At 39.3% G+C, this 17,562-nt stretch overlaps 1 protein-coding gene across 8 annotated transcripts in view; it reads left to right on the plus strand.

The window, feature by feature from the left end:
- Nucleotides 1-17,562, plus strand: part of ATL1 (atlastin GTPase 1) — an 86,878-nt gene that overhangs the window by 45,630 nt on the left and 23,686 nt on the right. For all 8 annotated transcript variants that reach the window (XM_006160521.2, XM_006160522.3, XM_006160520.2 and 5 more), the window contains 4 exons: nucleotides 868-1,002; nucleotides 1,450-1,554; nucleotides 3,927-3,977; nucleotides 7,121-7,177. In XM_006160521.2, coding sequence (XP_006160583.1) covers nucleotides 868-1,002; nucleotides 1,450-1,554; nucleotides 3,927-3,977; nucleotides 7,121-7,177 — 348 coding nt within the window. The remainder of the gene's footprint in view (nucleotides 1-867; nucleotides 1,003-1,449; nucleotides 1,555-3,926; nucleotides 3,978-7,120; nucleotides 7,178-17,562) is intronic.

Consider the following 17,562-nt stretch of genomic DNA (forward strand, 5'->3'; position numbering starts at 1 on the left):
TCTTTCTCTCTTTCTTTCTTGCTCTCTCTCTCTCTCTCTCTCTTTCTCTCTCTCTTTCTTTTCTTTCTTTTTTTCTTTCTTTTCTTTCTTTCTTTCTTTCTTTCTTTTCTTTCTTTCTCTTTTTCTTTTCTTTTCTTTCTTTCTTTTCTTTCTTTCTTTCTCTCTCTCTCTCTTTCTCTCTTTCTCTCTTTCTCTCTTTCTCTCTTTCTTTCTTTCTTTCTTTCTTTCTTTCTTTCTTTCTTTCTTTCTTTCTTCTTTCTTTCTTTCTGGAATACCTTCTCCAAGTTTGCTGACCTGAAAAATTCCCAATATTCTTCAAGTCTGAGCTCAGTCACCACTTTCCTGTGAAATCTTATTTAATTGAGAGTTAGTTATTCTTTCCCTTGTGCCCTCACTTTTGACTTATATAGGAGGGAGCTTCAAAAAGTTTATAGGAAATATGTATTATGAAAAAACTATGCATGGATTTCAATTTTTTTGCACCAAAATAAACACACATTAATTTCATTTTTCCACATGCTTTCGAAAGTCCCCTTACAGAGTTTCACTTTGGCATGTATTCGTACTGCATCACAATGCTGTGTTCGCACGTGTCTCTCCCTGTTAGTCTGTGAACTTCCTCTAGTCTGGAACGATACCCTTTCATCTCTGTGTCCCAGAACCCAGCATAAAATGTGACAGATGACTGCTCCTCTCTCATTATTTTTTTGGATGAATAACTAAAGTAATTGTATCAATGCCATAGATGTGCAAATGGGTTTCCTTTTGACTAGAGTTAGCGAGGTATAAGAATAGGAATGCATGAATGGGGGGAAAATGGCGCGCACACACATCCAGTTTCATATCACAGACTTTATTAATTTACAGGAATCAGTCGACTGGGTCGGAGATTACAATGAACCTTTGACTGGCTTTTCATGGAGAGGTGGGTCTGAAAGAGAGACCACAGGAATCCAGATATGGAGTGAAGTCTTCCTTATCAATAAGCCCGATGGTAAAAAGGTATGAGGCTAGCTTCTTAAATAAAACTGAGCTTTTACTTGAAATTATTTCTTTTCAGGATCTGAAAATGCTCTTCTGAAAGCAAACTTTGGCCATTTGACATGAAGCTTAAAGGGCAAGGAGGCAGCACTCCATTGCATATTTCTATTTACCTTCCCAGTAATCGGGGCAGGCAAAATATTGTAGTAAGGACGTAGAATGGCAGACCAGCAAGCCAACCTCTGCACTTCATTTCAGTGCTGTGTTAAGTTCCTGTTACGTCAGATTACCAGTGAAAGTTAGTCAGCAGCTAACCCACATTTTTATTTTCTGTGACATGTTTAAGAAATTACCTTTTAAGTATGTATTGATCACGGTTTGCGTAAGCTCTTATGATATTAATGTTGTGGAATCCTAATGCTCCAGATTTTCTGTGAAATATCAATAATGTACTCAACTTGCCTCTAGGTCGCAGTGTTATTGATGGATACTCAGGGAACCTTTGACAGTCAGTCAACTTTGAGAGATTCGGCCACAGTATTTGCCCTTAGCACAATGATCAGCTCAATACAGGTATGAGATAAAATAAATCCATATTAATGTATGTTTCTGTAATCAACAATTATGAATATGTGTGCTTCTAATATGTGTGTAAGCAAGTAGTAAGACCAACAAGAGAAATGATAAATCATATATGTTATTTGGCTCAATTAGCATACCAGTTCTTGTGATTTCTTTCTTTTTTAAAAGAATTGTTTATTTTATTAATTATTATTATTATATTTTTAACTTGCTATAGGGCATGTGTGCTTACTAAAGAGAGACACACATGCAGATAGATAGAGAGAGAGAGAAGGAGGGAAGGAGGGAGGGAGGAAGGGAGGAAGGAAAAGTGAGGAAGCAAGCTGCCAGGTCTGGGACTTGAATCATGTTCAGCCATGTGATAGTCCAGCACCTCAAACACAATGCCGCCTGCTGGCCCCAGTTCTTGTGATAGCTATCAGAATAATTTTTGTTACTGTAATTCAGTTGCAGTTTTCAAATTAAACTGTCTTAGTCAGAAAAGATTATGTTAAATTTTTTTGTTTTGTTTTTGTCCAGAATATGTGTTCATTTGCCAGAGAAAGAGGGAGACAGAGAGAGAGAAAACACCCCCAATGGGGTGTGATCATGCCACAATCTCTCTCCATTTTCCATCTTGTTGAGAATTTGAGCACACACATGCATGTACCTGGCATGTTTATAAGCTGCCAGGATTAAGATTTGAACTGTGGTTGGCCATGTGGGATCCAGCTCCCTTAACCAGTAGGCTATGGGTCCAGCCCAGATTATATGCTCTTATTAATATATTTTCTGTTTAAAATCTATAATAAACTCAATAATATTACATCTTAAAACATATGCATAAGTAGAGACCACTTATGTTTAATGAAACAAGATGGAAAAATATAAAATTTTGTTTTACATACATAGCCAGTGGAAACATTTCTAAATGTCAGAACGTTTATGCATGTTCATAGACTTTTAAAACATCTCAATATTTAGGAAGTAAATGTCTTTATACGAAATTGTTATCTTCCTTTCTTTTCCCTTTTTTCTTTCTCTTTTTTAAACTATTGCTTTTGAGGTTATTGTAGGCTTTCTAAATTGTCCTGAAAGTCCTTGAAGAGTTTTACTATAATCATAGAACATAGAACATGAAAGATTTTTAAGAAAATTTTTAGATAATTTATTTTCACTGGAGAGAGCAGGAATAGATAGTGGCCAAGAAACAAAGCAGATCAATAAAATGAGATAAGATAGTTTAAAAAGACAGGAAAAGCAAAGTAGTGAGGATGAGTAAGTCAAGGCTAAAATTACAAGCAAGTCAAGTAGAAGGAGCTAGTGACCCAGCAAAAATGGTATCACATGTGGTAAGGATGCCCAAGAGAGAGTAAATAGAAGGTGGGAAGACTTTTAAAATAAAAGTCATGGTTATAATCTATGGTTGATGCTCTTAAAAATTTATTTCTTGAATGAGCTTTTAAAATATTGACTTAAGGGACCAGCAGGTGGTATAATGGTTAAGGCACCGGACACTCCCACATGGCCAACCACGGTTCAAGTCCTGGACCTGGTAGCTTGCTTTCTCACTTTCCTTCTCTCTCTCTCTATCTCTCTCTATAGTCAAATTGAAATAAAATGAATGAATAAATGAAATTAAATAATTCTTTAAAAAATATTGACTTAATATCTAATTTCTTCATAACTGTCAGCAAAAGGCAACACGCAAGCCAATTAAAATCAAACTGACTTTGCTTTTTCACTATTTACTATTTGTCTTTGATGTGAATCACATACATTTGTTACTGTAGTATTAGATGCTTTCATAAAGTAATCTTCTAAGTCTCAAACAAGGAGCATTTTTTAACTGAGAACTGATCTGTTATTTAAATAAGTTCACAAAATATACTGTCAGCATCAGTATACAAACATCTAAATGTCCTTAACTTTTCTTTGAAGTGACCGATACTTATCCTTCTAACAAATGTCATCAAAATGCTGTGATCTCTTCATGAAGCAATGTGTATAAGAATGTGAGCATGATACTCAGAGCATAACTTCCGTATGATGAAACTTTCTGTAGACATGAAGAAAATGATGATGAAGAAGTCAACATAACTTTTCTTAACAAAATTTTTGTATGGGTTTTTCAGATTTCAATTGCTATTACTTTGGTGTGCATGGAAGAATTATTGTTTTATGGAATTGTTAAATTAGGCTCACAAAATGAGTTTAATATCCTGTCTCCAGAACAAGTGGCCCTTGTGTTTCTAGAACAATTTTATGATCACTATAAATGCAGGAGAGCTCGATTTTATGATAGTATTTTAAAAAATAGAGAATGAAACATCCTTAGGATGATGCCAATTATCTTCCCATTTTGACTTTCTCTCTTCATCAAGGTATATAACTTATCCCAAAATGTCCAGGAGGATGATCTTCAGCACCTCCAGGTAACCACACCTAGACTCTCTTTGACATATTTGGTAGTCTTCTGAACTTATTCAGCAGAAGTCAAGGGAATGATTTAGAAACAACTGGATGGGGGTTGTCCTGTTTCCAAGTGTCTCGTTCCAGCCCATTGTGGATATGATCTTTCTAATTCCTCTGTTTTGTAAAGGCACTCGCTATAAGCCCTGGGTATGTGAAAATACCTGACAAGTTGGAGTCAGAAAGTATCTTTGATCTAAAAATGACCCAAAATATGAAACTGAAGTCTCAGGTCAGGGATTTGATAGGAGTTACCATTGCATCCACACGTGCCGGCTTTTGTTTGCCTTTCACCTGTGGACCACCAAGAACTGTGAAGGGTTACCTAATGATAACTTACAGAATTCTATTTTAGCTCTGAGGGAGACCTTAGGACACCTAACTTATCCTTCATAATTTATTGATGAGGAAGATGAGGCTGAAAGAAAAGTGACTTGCCGAAACTCACGTGGCTAATTAGTGTAGAATGGGAGTGAAAATCTGGGTTTAGTGTGCCTTCCATTCTTCAAGCAGCATTTAAATCTCAAGACAAAGATAAGATGTTTCCTAAAGATAGTTCATACTGTTGTAACTTCTTTGCTCTCTCGCTCCCCTTTTTTAAAAAATCTGCCACCGGGAGTATGTACTGGTGAGAAAGAGAGAGAAATGGAAAGTGAGATCTCCCCGTCACCTGCAGCCTGGGGCTTGGTCACACTGTGTTTCCCTCTCCATTTCTCCCTCCTGTTGGGATGTTGGGCACATACGCACACATGCCCAGTGTGTTTTTCCAACAGTCCAGTCTGGGACTTGCACTACACAGTGAGCCATGAGGGATCCATGCTTCACAACCATGCTACCAGCTAGCCTGTGTGCCCTTTAGACTCATGGTATTTTTTGTTATGTAGCAAATCCACTGTTTCTCTGACAGTTTTCCTCGGTATGTTTCATAGAAGGTTTTGCTTTCAGTATATTATTTTCTTGGCAATCAGAGCCATGTGGCAAAACATGAAGATTTAACAAATAACGAAGGATGATAGAGCACGGTAATTAATCTGTGACATTAGACATATCATTCGGAGAGATCAGCAGGTGGCATAATGGCTAGGTCGCTGGACTCCCATGTAGTCGACTGCAGTTCGAGTCTTGGATCCAGTGGCTTAAAACTCATGCCGGGAGCATGTGCGTGCAATGCCCAAGATCCCGAGAGGAGAATGGAGGAGAATGGATTGCAGTGTAGCCATCCCCCGGGGGGGGGTGATTTCTCGCTTTCTGTCTCTCCATCTCTCTCTGTCTTTCAGGCAAGCACATGTGCCCTATAGCAAAAACCTTTCCAAGAAAAAAAATATGTATGTATATGTATGTGTGTGTGTGTATATATATATATATCACCCAGAGTTCACATCCAGCATTGTTACTAGATATATCTCTAATAATCACTCTGATCATTCATGACAAGTAGGCAGTATGCTAAATAATTCTTAGACATTTCTCGTAAGAAGAACAGTTGCTTCTTTGAGAGGATGTCAGAGCCTAGCCAACTACTTTTCAAGTGAGTGACATGGCACTGTTCGATACCAGTTCAGGGGTTTCTAAAGAAAGAGCAGATTTCAGGCTTGGATATTGAGTAAGTAATCTTTTTGTAGTGCCTTCCAAAAATTTTTGTGTAAATGACAATTTTTTAGCCTTCCTCAGAAGTGACTGTCAATTCAAATTATGTTAGTAAATGATTCTAAATGAAAGTGCCTCATCCCTGGGCCACCTGCTCTTGAGGCAGGACCTTCCAGATTTTCATTTCATTGCTCTAATCAGGTGCCTAGTGATGCCCTTTGCTTTCTAGATACCCGGCACTCCCACAGTATCATATTGGGGGTGCAATGTAGAAAGGGAAAGGGTGGGAACCCCATGTAGCAGTATTCTTTCCCAGTGCTGAAGGATTGCCATGGCTCATCGCTCAGTATATGAAGTGGCATTTCCGGTATCCATATGGGGAAGGCCCCATCACAGTCACCTCCTCAGGTGTGTGTCCTCCAAAGTCTTATATTTCTGGCAACATGAAAACTTAGATTGGGACCAGCAGTTGGCGTAATGACTATGTCACTGAACTCCCATGTAGTCGACTGCGGTTTGAGTCCCAGGCCCAATGACTTAAACTCACACTGGGTGCATGTGCATGTGTGCCCAAGATCCCAAGAGGAGAATGGAGGAGAAGGGATTGCGGCGTGGCCATCCCCCCTGGGGGGTGATTTCTCGCTTTCTGTCTCTCTGTCTCTCTCTGTCTTTCTGGTGAGCACACGCGCCGTATAGCAAAAACCTCTAAACAAAACAAAACTTAGATTATGGTGCTTCATGATCTCAAGGGGGAGCAATAAAAAGTATGAGAAGGCAGTGCATTTAATTCTCCACTTTTTAAGACAAACGCTTACATGTCTTTGTAGTAAGCGAGGTCATTATAGCATTAAATTACTTGAGGCAACAACTTTTGTGATTCATCCTACATAATTTACACCTCTGGTTTAATCTATGCAAGTTACATTTTTGAAGGTCATTAACGCTCCTCTCCCCCATCTTTCCTACAAAAACTTGTTCCACATACTAGGTATAAAAGATATTTGCTTTAAAATGAAAGTTTTATTTTTAAATGTATGATATGTCCTCATTTTTAAATATCTAACTACTGTAGCTATGCTTTATCTGTCCAATATTTATTATACTTCCTTAAAATTATCATCATAATTTTAATAATATAGCATATTGGGACCAGCAGTTAGCGTAATGGCTATGTCGCTAGACTCCCACGTAGTCGACCGCAGTTTGCGTCCTGGACCTGGTGGCTTAAAACTCATGCCGGGCGCGTGTGCGTGCGTGCCCACGATCTGGAGAGGAGAATTGAGGAGAAGGGATTGCGGTGTGGCCATCCCCCCTGGGGGGTGATTTCTCGCTTTCTGTCTCTCTGTTTCTCTCTGTCTGGCGAGCGTACGCGCCCGATAGCAAAAAAATCCTCTCCAAAAAAGAAATAATAATAATATAGCATATTGTTGTAGCTTGCAGGGAAAAATGAAAGAAAGAAAGCCAAGAAGTAAAACTTTGCAGATATTGAAGTTTTGTGTGTTTGTGATTTTCCTTCTAGCTTTTCACTGAGTATGGCAGATTGGCAATGGAGGAGACGTTCCTGAAGCCATTTCAGGTGAGTGATGGTTAAGTGACAGTCATTCTTAAGAGATTTACCTGATCACTGTAACCAGCTCTATTAGTTAGGGTCATGCTTCCTTCTCTTTTTCTTTATTTCATTCAAGAAGCATTCTTGAATACCTATTTAATGCTATTTGATTCAAGGAAAAGATAGAAATGGGGAAATAATATTTAAAAGGTTTTTGTTTTGTTTTGTTTTGTTTTGTTTTTAATACATGGGGAAATGAAAAGATGAGTTAGGTATTCTGGTTCTTGCAAGAGTTTCAGCGTTTCTCCCTGGAATTCCATCCCAGAGCTGTTACAAAGCCAGAAGAAAACTGATGAATTTGTCAAACATAAAAGCTAAAAGCAAACGAGACTAGGGATAATGAAAGGGATTATAAACCTGAGCAAAAGCTGACTGGGCTCCAGGGAAAATACTGGATGGGGAAGAGTCTGTTGAGGTGTGCTTTGCTTCCTTATCCATTGCTACTGGGTGCGAGAAGAGCAGCCAGCTCAGCCTCAGTGGAGACAGCGGGGTGTGAGGGCGAGAACCAAGCTTGGATTGAGTAGCGTCTATGACTTAGTGCTCCCTTCTGCCCCTACTCCTACTATACCAAGAATCAAGCTACTACATGGAGTCTTCAAAAAGTTCTTGGGCAATTAATATTATGAAAAATCATAGCTTTATGCACAGATTTTAATTTTCTGTACCACATGAAAATATTTTAATTCCATTTTTTTTCATTAACTTTTTGAAGTCCACCTGTAAAACTATGTCAAATAGCCCTTGAAAACAGTACCTGGAAGGGGAGCAGATTTAAACATCAAAGCATGGCTCCTTCAGCCAAAGCTTTTGGAGGGACCAGAATTTAGCCACCCCCTATGAATACACAGCGAAGATGGATCATATCCCAAGGGGAATGTGAACACACAGGGAAACTGCGTGACTAAGGGTAAAGTAGCACTCATGGCTCAGATAGCAAATAATTTTAAATGAATTGTGTTGCTTGTCTATTGCTGCAGAACAAATCATTCTTAAACCACATAATTTTATTACGTCACACAATTTTTTAATTTATTTTTTTAGAGAGATTTTTGCTACAGGGCATGTGTGCTCACTGAAGAGACAGAGAGAGAAAGTAAGAAATCACCCCCCAGGGTGGGTGGCCACGTCGCAATTCTTCCTTCTCCGTTTTCCTCTCAGGATTTTGGGCACATATGACACACATGCTCAGCGCCTCCACAGTTTTTGAGGGTCAAGAATCTAGAATGGGTTAGCCCGGCTCAGGGTCTCTCATGAAGTTGTGTTCAAAATGTTAGCCAGGGGGACCAGCAGTTAGTGTATGTTGCTGGACTCCCACATAGTCGACCGCGGTTCGCGTCCCAGACCCAGTGGCTTAAAACTCACGCTGGGTGCGTGTGCGTGCATGCCCAAGATCCTGAGTGGAGAATGGAGGAGAAGGGATTACAGCGTGGCCATCCCCCTTGGGGGGTGATTTCTCGCTTTCTGTCTCTCTGTCTTTGTCTGTCTGTCTGGCGAGCGCACGTGCCCTATAACAAAAACCTCTTTAAAAAAAAGTTAGCCAGGAAAACATTGCTTGCAGACTTAAGAATCCCCTTCCAAGCTCATACACATGACTGTTGGCAAGAGCCTTTAGCTACTTGCCACATGGGCCTTCCACATGGCTGTTTGAAACAGGCTTTCCTCAGAGCAAGCCATACATCACAAGAGCAAATGAGAGAGACACCACAATCTTTTTTTTTTTTTTAAAGAGAAATTTTTGCTATAGGGCAAGTATGCTCATCGGAGAGACAGTGAGAGACAGAGAGACAGAAAGTGAGAAATCACCCCGTTGGGGGATGGGAGATGGCCGTGCTGCAATTTCTTCTCCTCTATTCTCCTCTCAGGATCTTGGGCACACACAGCACGCAGTGTGAGTTTTAAGCCACCGAGTCTGGGACTCGAACCACAGTTGACTATGGGACTCCAGCAATGTAACCATTACACCATCTGCTGGTCTCCACCACAACCTTTTATAACCTAACTCTGGAAGTGACATATCGTCAGTTTTGCCTCATTCTACCAGTCATACAGATGACTGCTGGCATTATGTGTAAGGGCACAGAACAAAGATGTGAATCCTAGGAGGCAGGGGTCTTGGGGCCACCTAGGAAGCCGGCTACTTTATGAGCATATTAAATGTTCTTAAAGAAATAGGGTTGGGCTGGCCACATAATCTAGTGGTTAAGGAAGCTGGATCCCACATGACCAACTGGTTGGAATCTAGTCCCTGGTGGCATGAAAAAACATGTCAGGCTTCTGTGTATGTCTGCCAAGAATCCTGACAGGACAGAGAAATAGAGAAGGGATTATGGCATGACTAAGTCCCAAAGGGGGTGCTTTCTCTCTCCTTTCTCTGTCTCTTTCTGGAGAGTGCATGTACCATATGGCAATTTTAAAAAAAGTAATGAATGTCTTATGCTTCTTAGTAATAAAAGAGTAGATAGTTTGGATAAATCTTCCTTACAACAATCAAAAACTTCCACAAAAAAACTATAAATTTTAGGGCCAGCAGATGGCATGGAGGTTAGGGCAGCTGGAACCCATATGGTCGACTGTGTAGTTTGAGTCCCAGATACAGCAGTTTGAGGGTCATGCTGGGCACATGTGCATGAGTGCCCAAAGTCCCAAGAGGAGAATGGAGGAGAAGAAATTGCTGCATGGCCATCTCCCATTGGGGAATGACTACTCTCTCTCTCTGTCTCCTTCTCCAACAAGCACACATATTCTATAGCAAACTTGAAGAAGAAACTGGTGCAAACAAATACAAGAAAATAAAAACAATAGGACTAAATAGGTTTAATATACTCTTGTAGACTCTTGTAAATGTGGGAACTTGGTACTCAATAAAGGTGTCAACATCAGTCAGTGGGAAATGGATGGATTAGTAGATGGGTTTGGAAAAATTAATTTACTGTTTGGAGAAAAAGTTGGATTCCTACTAGATATCTTACATAGGTCATATGTGGATCAAGAACTAAATATAAAAGTTAAAACTACAAAGCCAGCAGGTGGCATGGTGGTTAAAGAGCTGGACTCCCATATGGCCAACTTCAGTTCGAGTCCTGGACCTGGTAGTTTGGTTTCTCACTTTTGAGAACCAGCGGTTAGCATAATGGCTATATCGCTGGACTCTCACGTAGTTGACTGCGGTTCACGTCCCGGACCTGGTGGCTTAAAACTCATGCCGGGCGCGTGTGCGTGCATGCCCAAGATCCCAAGAGGAGAAGGGATTGCGGCGTGACCATCCCCCCTGGGGGGGGATTTCTCGCTTTCTGTCTCTATGTCTCTCTCTGTCTGTCTGGCCAGCGCACGCGCCCTATAGCGAAAATCTCTCAAAAAAAAAAAAAAGTTAAAACTACAAAGCTAATAGAAGAAAATGCTGGGGAATATTTTTCTGAACTGAGATGATGAAATATTTATGAGACTCCCCTCCATAAACAATGTAGTGGAAAATTGATGGGTATCGCTACATCAAAATTAAATATTACTACTTATCAAAGGCCCTGATACTCAGAGTGAGCAGCTTCACAGAAAATATTAACAATGTAAACCAACAAAGGGCTGCTCTTCAGAATACATAGTGAATTTTGCGGATAAGTAACACGTGGACCCCAAGTAAAAAAAAAAAAAGCAGGCAAAATGTATTAAAAGATAATCCACAGAAAGGAAACCTGAATTACTAACATGTTTTCGAATTTATCATTGATAATCAGATAAAAATTAAGACAACAGTGAAACACCAACTTACACTCATCAGACCAGCTAGAAGGCCACTGGGTAATACCAAATGATGGATAGGATTTTAGTAAATGGAAACACTCAGATCCTGTTGGCAAAAGTATGGATTGGAGCAGTCATTCTGTAGAGCAGGAAAGATATTTTTAAGATATACATTATACATTGATAAGATAGTAGTCACAGGATGTTGGAGGCAACTTAGGTGTCCATCACTAGAACAGATACATGAAAATATGGTGAAAAGCATATTCTGGAATACACAATATATAAAGCCAATGAACCAAAATATATAGAGTTGCATGAACAGACAATTAAATTCAAATGGAATTAAATAGGAAAAGCATGAAATCTACAACACAATACTACTTGTGATTATTTAAAACTCCTGCATACTCAAAATAATACATATTAGTGTGGGCGTGGGTGGGAGTGGACAGTTGAGGAAGGAAGTGGGAAATCTGGGGAAAATATGATGAAGCAAAGAAAGAAAGGGGCCTTTGCATGAAGAAATGGTGTGAAAGAAGGGTATAAATCTCTCCCCTGAGATCTGGAGAGGTGAGTGGGGGAAGGAGACAAAGTAAAATAAGATCAGTTCTGCTTTGCGGTCTTCTATATGATTCACAACACCTGCTAGACTCTGTTGTCTTTTTTAAAAAATCATTTGTTAAGTTAATCGTTGAAGTGTTAAGTAACAATTAGGTTATTACTTTGCTTTTTCTCTTCTCTGAGAATTATTTGTATACATAGACTGGGTGTAAGTACTGGAAATTACAAATACTGAAAAGGAACTTCAGATCTTACCAGCAGGTGTCACTGCTCCTTACACTTTGCTAGGTGTACTAAAACTGAACAGAGATCAGTCAATGCTCTGTTAAAATACATGATAGATAGAGAAAGGGATAGACAGATGGGCAGAAAGATAGAATTACTGTTTTGGGTTAACAAAAACATATCAGTGAATTGCAAACAAGCAATAGACAAACTCTTAAGAGTTCACCAGTTGTTAGTACACTGTTGGCATTGTGTAATGTCAGTGAAGAGAAGTTGTTTTGATGGAGTGAGTCAACAGTGACTTGTAAACAAGTTTGGGTGTAAATGTAACCACCTGAAATTGAAATGAGAAACTCACTCAGCAGTAAAAGTGGCATCCAAAGCCATTTACTAATGTTTGAGATAAAGCAACCAAATTCAAAACAGACACTATACATCATAACATTAAAAGATAAGATGTAAATATGTTCTAATCTCATAACATTTAAGATATCAATAAAATAATTTAAATTAGAAAAAGCACAGAGAGGAAAACTGCAAAGTGAGATAAATTTATTGAGATTTCAATTAATTCAGCAAGCTTTTTCAGCAAGTCAACACGTTTATCCTGTTTCTTGCTCTAAAAAGTTAACTGCTTTATTCGTTTGTATAAGACTGTGAAGAAATTTTAAACATTTCAAGAGAAAGAAATATGAGTGGTAATGAAAAATTTTAAATAATATTATACTAAAATTAAACTAAGTTTAATAAATTGAAAATAGAAGATGGGTCTGGATAGTGATACAGGGGTAAAATGCAATGCTCTACAAGGTAGACCCACATGGGAAGGTTGCCAGATCAAGTCCAGAGACCTACCCAAGTATGAGAGGCAAACATGCCCGTGATCCAGGTTGGCTGAGACGGGAAAGGGTTGTGGCCTCAAGATTGTGTTGGGGTGCTATATCTCTGTCTGTTTTACTCTCTCTGTCTCTTACTCATGAATAAATTTTTTTAAATGAATAAATGTAAAGAAAAGAATTTTTAACTCTAAAAAAAGGAGTAAAATTATAAATAATAACCTCCACAATAAATAGAAAATGTGAAGGCAATTGGCCAAGAATATAAATAGGTGACTTAACAGATTATTTTGATTCTAAAAAAAAAAAATCACAGCTTATATCAAGTTCTAATCAATCAAACAAGAAGACCTATCACTGTATTTTAAAAACATGGTCTAAAAGAGAAATAAAAGCTAAGTAATTAAGTTTAAAAACATTATTGAATTGTACATTTATCTACTGGTGTGCTAATAAATGTTTACAACTGGCTGGGAAGGAGAAGGGGTGGGCCCGATTTGAAGCATACGCTAAATTCTACAATGTAAATGCTTTTGCCATGGCCAATCTCAAGATGCTAGTGTGATGTCATGTAACTTGCAAAATACATCTAATGTTACCAGCTGTTCTTTTCAAGCCATTAGAGGCAGCTCTAAACTACATAGCACATCCAGGAAGTAAAAACCACATTAAGACAAATATGGTTCTCTAATTCACATTATCTATTTCTCTCTTGTTTTGCTCACTATGAACACTTGAATCTTAAGTATAATATCCAATAGGAAATACTTCATCAATTCTGTCCTATAAAATAACTAAAATAACTAGGTTCTTTACATTAGCTTTTCTTTTCTTTTTAAAATTTGCTATAGGATGTGTATGCTAGTCAGGAGAGAGAGAGCAAGTGAAAAAGCACTGCCAGGGGCATGGTCACAACCCAGTCCACTCTCCCTCCTCTGGACTGGTCACGCATGCATGCATACCTGACATATTTTTTAAGCCATGTGGGAGATCCAGCCACATTAACCACCATGCCACTGGTTAGCCCTACATTAGTTTTTTCAAGCTTTTGCTATAGAAAAACTTCCCAGAGACAGAGAGAGAAAGAGAAAAATTACCTCTCTAGGGGTTGGGTTGGGGGTGGGTGGATCCTCTCTAGGGGTTGGGTGGGGGGTGGGTGGAGGGCCATGCTGCAATCCCTTCTCCTCCAGTCTCCTTTCACATACACACACACACACACACACACACACACACACACACACTTTGTATTTAATGACCCTTTATTCCCATGATTTAAGAATGTTCATCTGCAGAATAAATTCTTTGATAGTGATGAAAGCAACTTTGAAACAAAACATCCTTCGCCAGAGATCTGCGATGATTGTAACTGCCAAATATTACCAGAGCAATGCATGACCTCACTGAGAAGATGATAGACTGCAGTATGCCTGCTTGCCTACTTTTTACAGTGGATGTTCAGCAAATGTTCGTTAATGGTGGTATTCTGTACATATGTGAGATTGTGGATAGTCTATATATAAGGAAACCCACCAGATTAAAAATTGGAAGGTGTAGGGACCAGCAGTTAGCGTAATGGCTATGTCGCTGAACTCCCATGTAGCCAACTGTGGTCCAAGTCCTGGACCTGGTGGCTTAAACACCGGGCATGTGTGCGTGCGTGCCCAAGATCCCAAGAGGAGAACGAAGGAGAAAGGATTGAGGCATGGCCATGCCCTCTGGGGGGTGATTTCTCGCTGTCTGTCTCTCTCTGTCTTTCTGGCGAGCGCCTGTGCCCTATAGCAAAAACCTCTCAAAAAAAAAGAAAAATGACCCCAAAAAAAAAAAAAAAAAAATGGGAAATTTTTGGCCTGTATGACCAGCCAATGGCGAGTGGTTAAGGCAGCTGTATCCCACTTGTCTGACTGAATGGAGCAAGTCTCAGACCTGGTGTCTTGAAAATACATCAGGCATGTGTCCCTAAAATCCTGAAATGAGTGAGAAATGGAGAAGGGATTGTGACATGACTGTCCCCCATGGTGAGGGGTGCTTTTGAACTTTCCCTCTCTCTGTCTCTCTCCAGCAAGTGCATATACCCTCTAGCAAATTTTAAAAAGAAAAAAAAAATTGGAAGCCATGGATTCACAGTCTGGTGAGGCTATTACATATCCAATCCAGTATTGTTCTCTTCACATTTTTAGAATGAGACTAATAAACAATATTAAATCATAAATTGGTTCGAGAGTATCTAAAGTATTTGTACTGGGAAGAGCCCCTTCTTGAACTGCAGAAACACTATCATGAAATTCTCCATCCTTGGATATGGGTAGTAGAGAGGCTGAATTGAAAGTGTTACACTTGGGGACCAGCAGTTAGCATAACAGCTATGTTGCTGGACTCCCATGTAGTCGACCGTGGTTTGTGTCCCAGACCTGGTGGCTTAAAACTCACGCCAGGCGCATGTGCGTGCGTGCCCAAGATCCTGAGGGGAGAATGGACGAGAAGTGATAGTGGCGTGGTTCTCCCCTCGGGAGGTGATTTCTCGCTTTCTGTCTCTCTGTCTCTAGCGAGCGCACACACCCTATAGCAAAAGCCCCCCCTCAAAAACAAAAAAAAGGAAAAGGAAAGTATTACACTGATGGATGGTAATACAAAAAGAAGAAAATAACCTATTTCACTAGCTAAGACGACTAGAAAAAGGTCAGGCATTTTCAGTTAACACTAGCAATGGTACTATATATGGTGCCATCAGACTTAAACATGACCTGTGTGCATGGTCTGTATACTTCAGGCAATTAAATAAAGTGCAACCAAGGCAAGGATGATAAGCAAGGATTATGGGGTAGGACATAAATGGCAATAGTCTTTGTTGTACACTATGTTGTTGATTTAATGTCTGCCACAACCAGAGGTGGGGGCTAGCAGATGGCATGGTGGTTAAGGCACTGGACTCCCACATGACTGACCACAGTTCAAGTCCTGGACCTGGCAGCCTGAAAGTCACACTGGGCACATGTGAGTTCATGTCCAAGATCCCAGGAGGAGAATGGAGGAGAAGGGGTTGTGATGTGGTCACCCCACCCTCACCCCAGTGTGATTTTTCACTGTCCCTCTCTCTCTGTCTCTCTTTGATAAGCTCATGTGCCATATGGCAAAAACATTAAAAAATAAAATAAAGAGAGCAATTAATCTGGTCTCTTCTGGGCTGTTCTCTAATTTTTCTGCCTATGTCTTTGGAGTGTTTTGCTCAAAGAGATTCTTCTGTTTCTATTTTAATCACACATGTTATAGTATTTTTAGCCAGTGTAGGAAACTGGTTCTTCCAGTAGGTTTTCTGCTTGTAATAACTACAGGAGTCGCTGTTGACAGGCCCCTGGTTATTAGAGAATAGGGTACAACTTGATCTTATTTTTTCATCTGGAGTGCCATAATTTGGGCTCCAATTTTCTGGCCCAAATTTTGGTCTTGTTTTTATCTGGAAGGCCATAATTGGATTTTTACCTGTTGACTATCCCAAGCCCTCTACAGATTGGCCATATATTAGAGATTTATAAATTGACAATTTCTCATTCAAGTTTTTTTTTCTAGTTTATGTCTGAATGACAAGTGTTTTTTTCTTCCATATCTACATTTTATGTCAGCCTAGAAAGATTCCCTTTACTTTAGCTATCTAGGTACCTACAATTTTGTTTGAAAGTTTCCTGAAGTTTATTTTTAAATTTTCATTATTGATTCATCTTTATTTTACTTACAATTTTGAATCTTTATCCTTTTTTTTTTTTTTTTTTTAGTCAAAGGACACTTGCCAGAGATAGCCGCACACAGAGAGGGAAAACATCCCTCCATCCCCACCCTCAGGGCCATGGTCACACCACAATACCTTCTCCTCCTCCTCACTCTCCTTTTTGGGATTTTTGCACACACACACACACACACACACACACACACGTGTGGTGTGTTCTTTAAGCTGTTGGAGCCAGGACTCAAACTATGCAGTCAGTCATTTGGGATCCAGCTCCCTTAACCACCATGCCATAGGCTGGCCCTGTGCAATTAATTTTTAAGAGAAAGTCTCCCAAAATGCCCTCTGTAGTGTTTTGTGTGTGTGTGTGTAATTTCTTGCCCTCTATTCTTTCCTTTTTTAAAATTTTTCTTTCTTACTTTCTTTCTTTAAATTTGACCAGAGAGGGACACAGTGAGAGAGAGAGAGAAGAGGGCAAGTGAGAAAGCAAGCTGCCCTGTGGCCTGCCTTCTGGGAGTCCAGCGCCGTTTGCCACCATGCCACCTGCTGGTCCTAACCCTCCATTATTTCTTTCAATAAATAGCTGGTTTTTAAAATATTCTCCTGGTCTTTCTTATTTTATTGCTTTACCATATTCCCCCACCTTAATGTAACGATTAAGTGAACTAGTTGGAAGACTAGTTCAGGACGGTAACCTCTAACGAAGGCCAGTATACCAGCACATCACTGGATGGGAGCATCAGGCAAGGAACTTGAGGATTTGAACATTGGCATTAGTTTCTTGTTACCTTATAGATGGCTAATTTGAAAAAAAATAACTTCACATTTGCTTCTATTCTACACATGGTCCTCATTATTTTGAACTGGGGAAATGCCCAATGAAAAAGACTAAGAAATGAGACTAAAAGCTCCCAAGAAAAATGTAAAATACAGCCAAATTTACATACTTGGTATATTTATCCTGGTTCATGACCCTCTCTTTTGCAAAAGTTACTTCTTAGCTCATCTGTTTTCAAAATGCATGTTTTAAGTAAAAATTTTCTAAATACAAGGTATTATATTTCGTTTTGACAAAAATTTTGAGTGAAAATGAGCATTTACTTAAAGTTAGTAGACAATTGGGTCGTTGTAAGAGTCATGATGCATTTTGCGTTCAAAAATATAGAGAAATACATGATGACTTTTCTAATGACCCAATATTTAAAGAGCGTGGATATGGGTATCTTTAAATTATCTCCACAATTGCCTCTGTTTTTACAAAACAAAAAAGA

Source organism: Tupaia chinensis, unplaced genomic scaffold (assembly GCF_000334495.1).
Source record: "Tupaia chinensis unplaced genomic scaffold, TupChi_1.0 Scaffold000688_1, whole genome shotgun sequence".
NCBI classification, from domain to species: domain Eukaryota; kingdom Metazoa; phylum Chordata; class Mammalia; order Scandentia; family Tupaiidae; genus Tupaia; species Tupaia belangeri.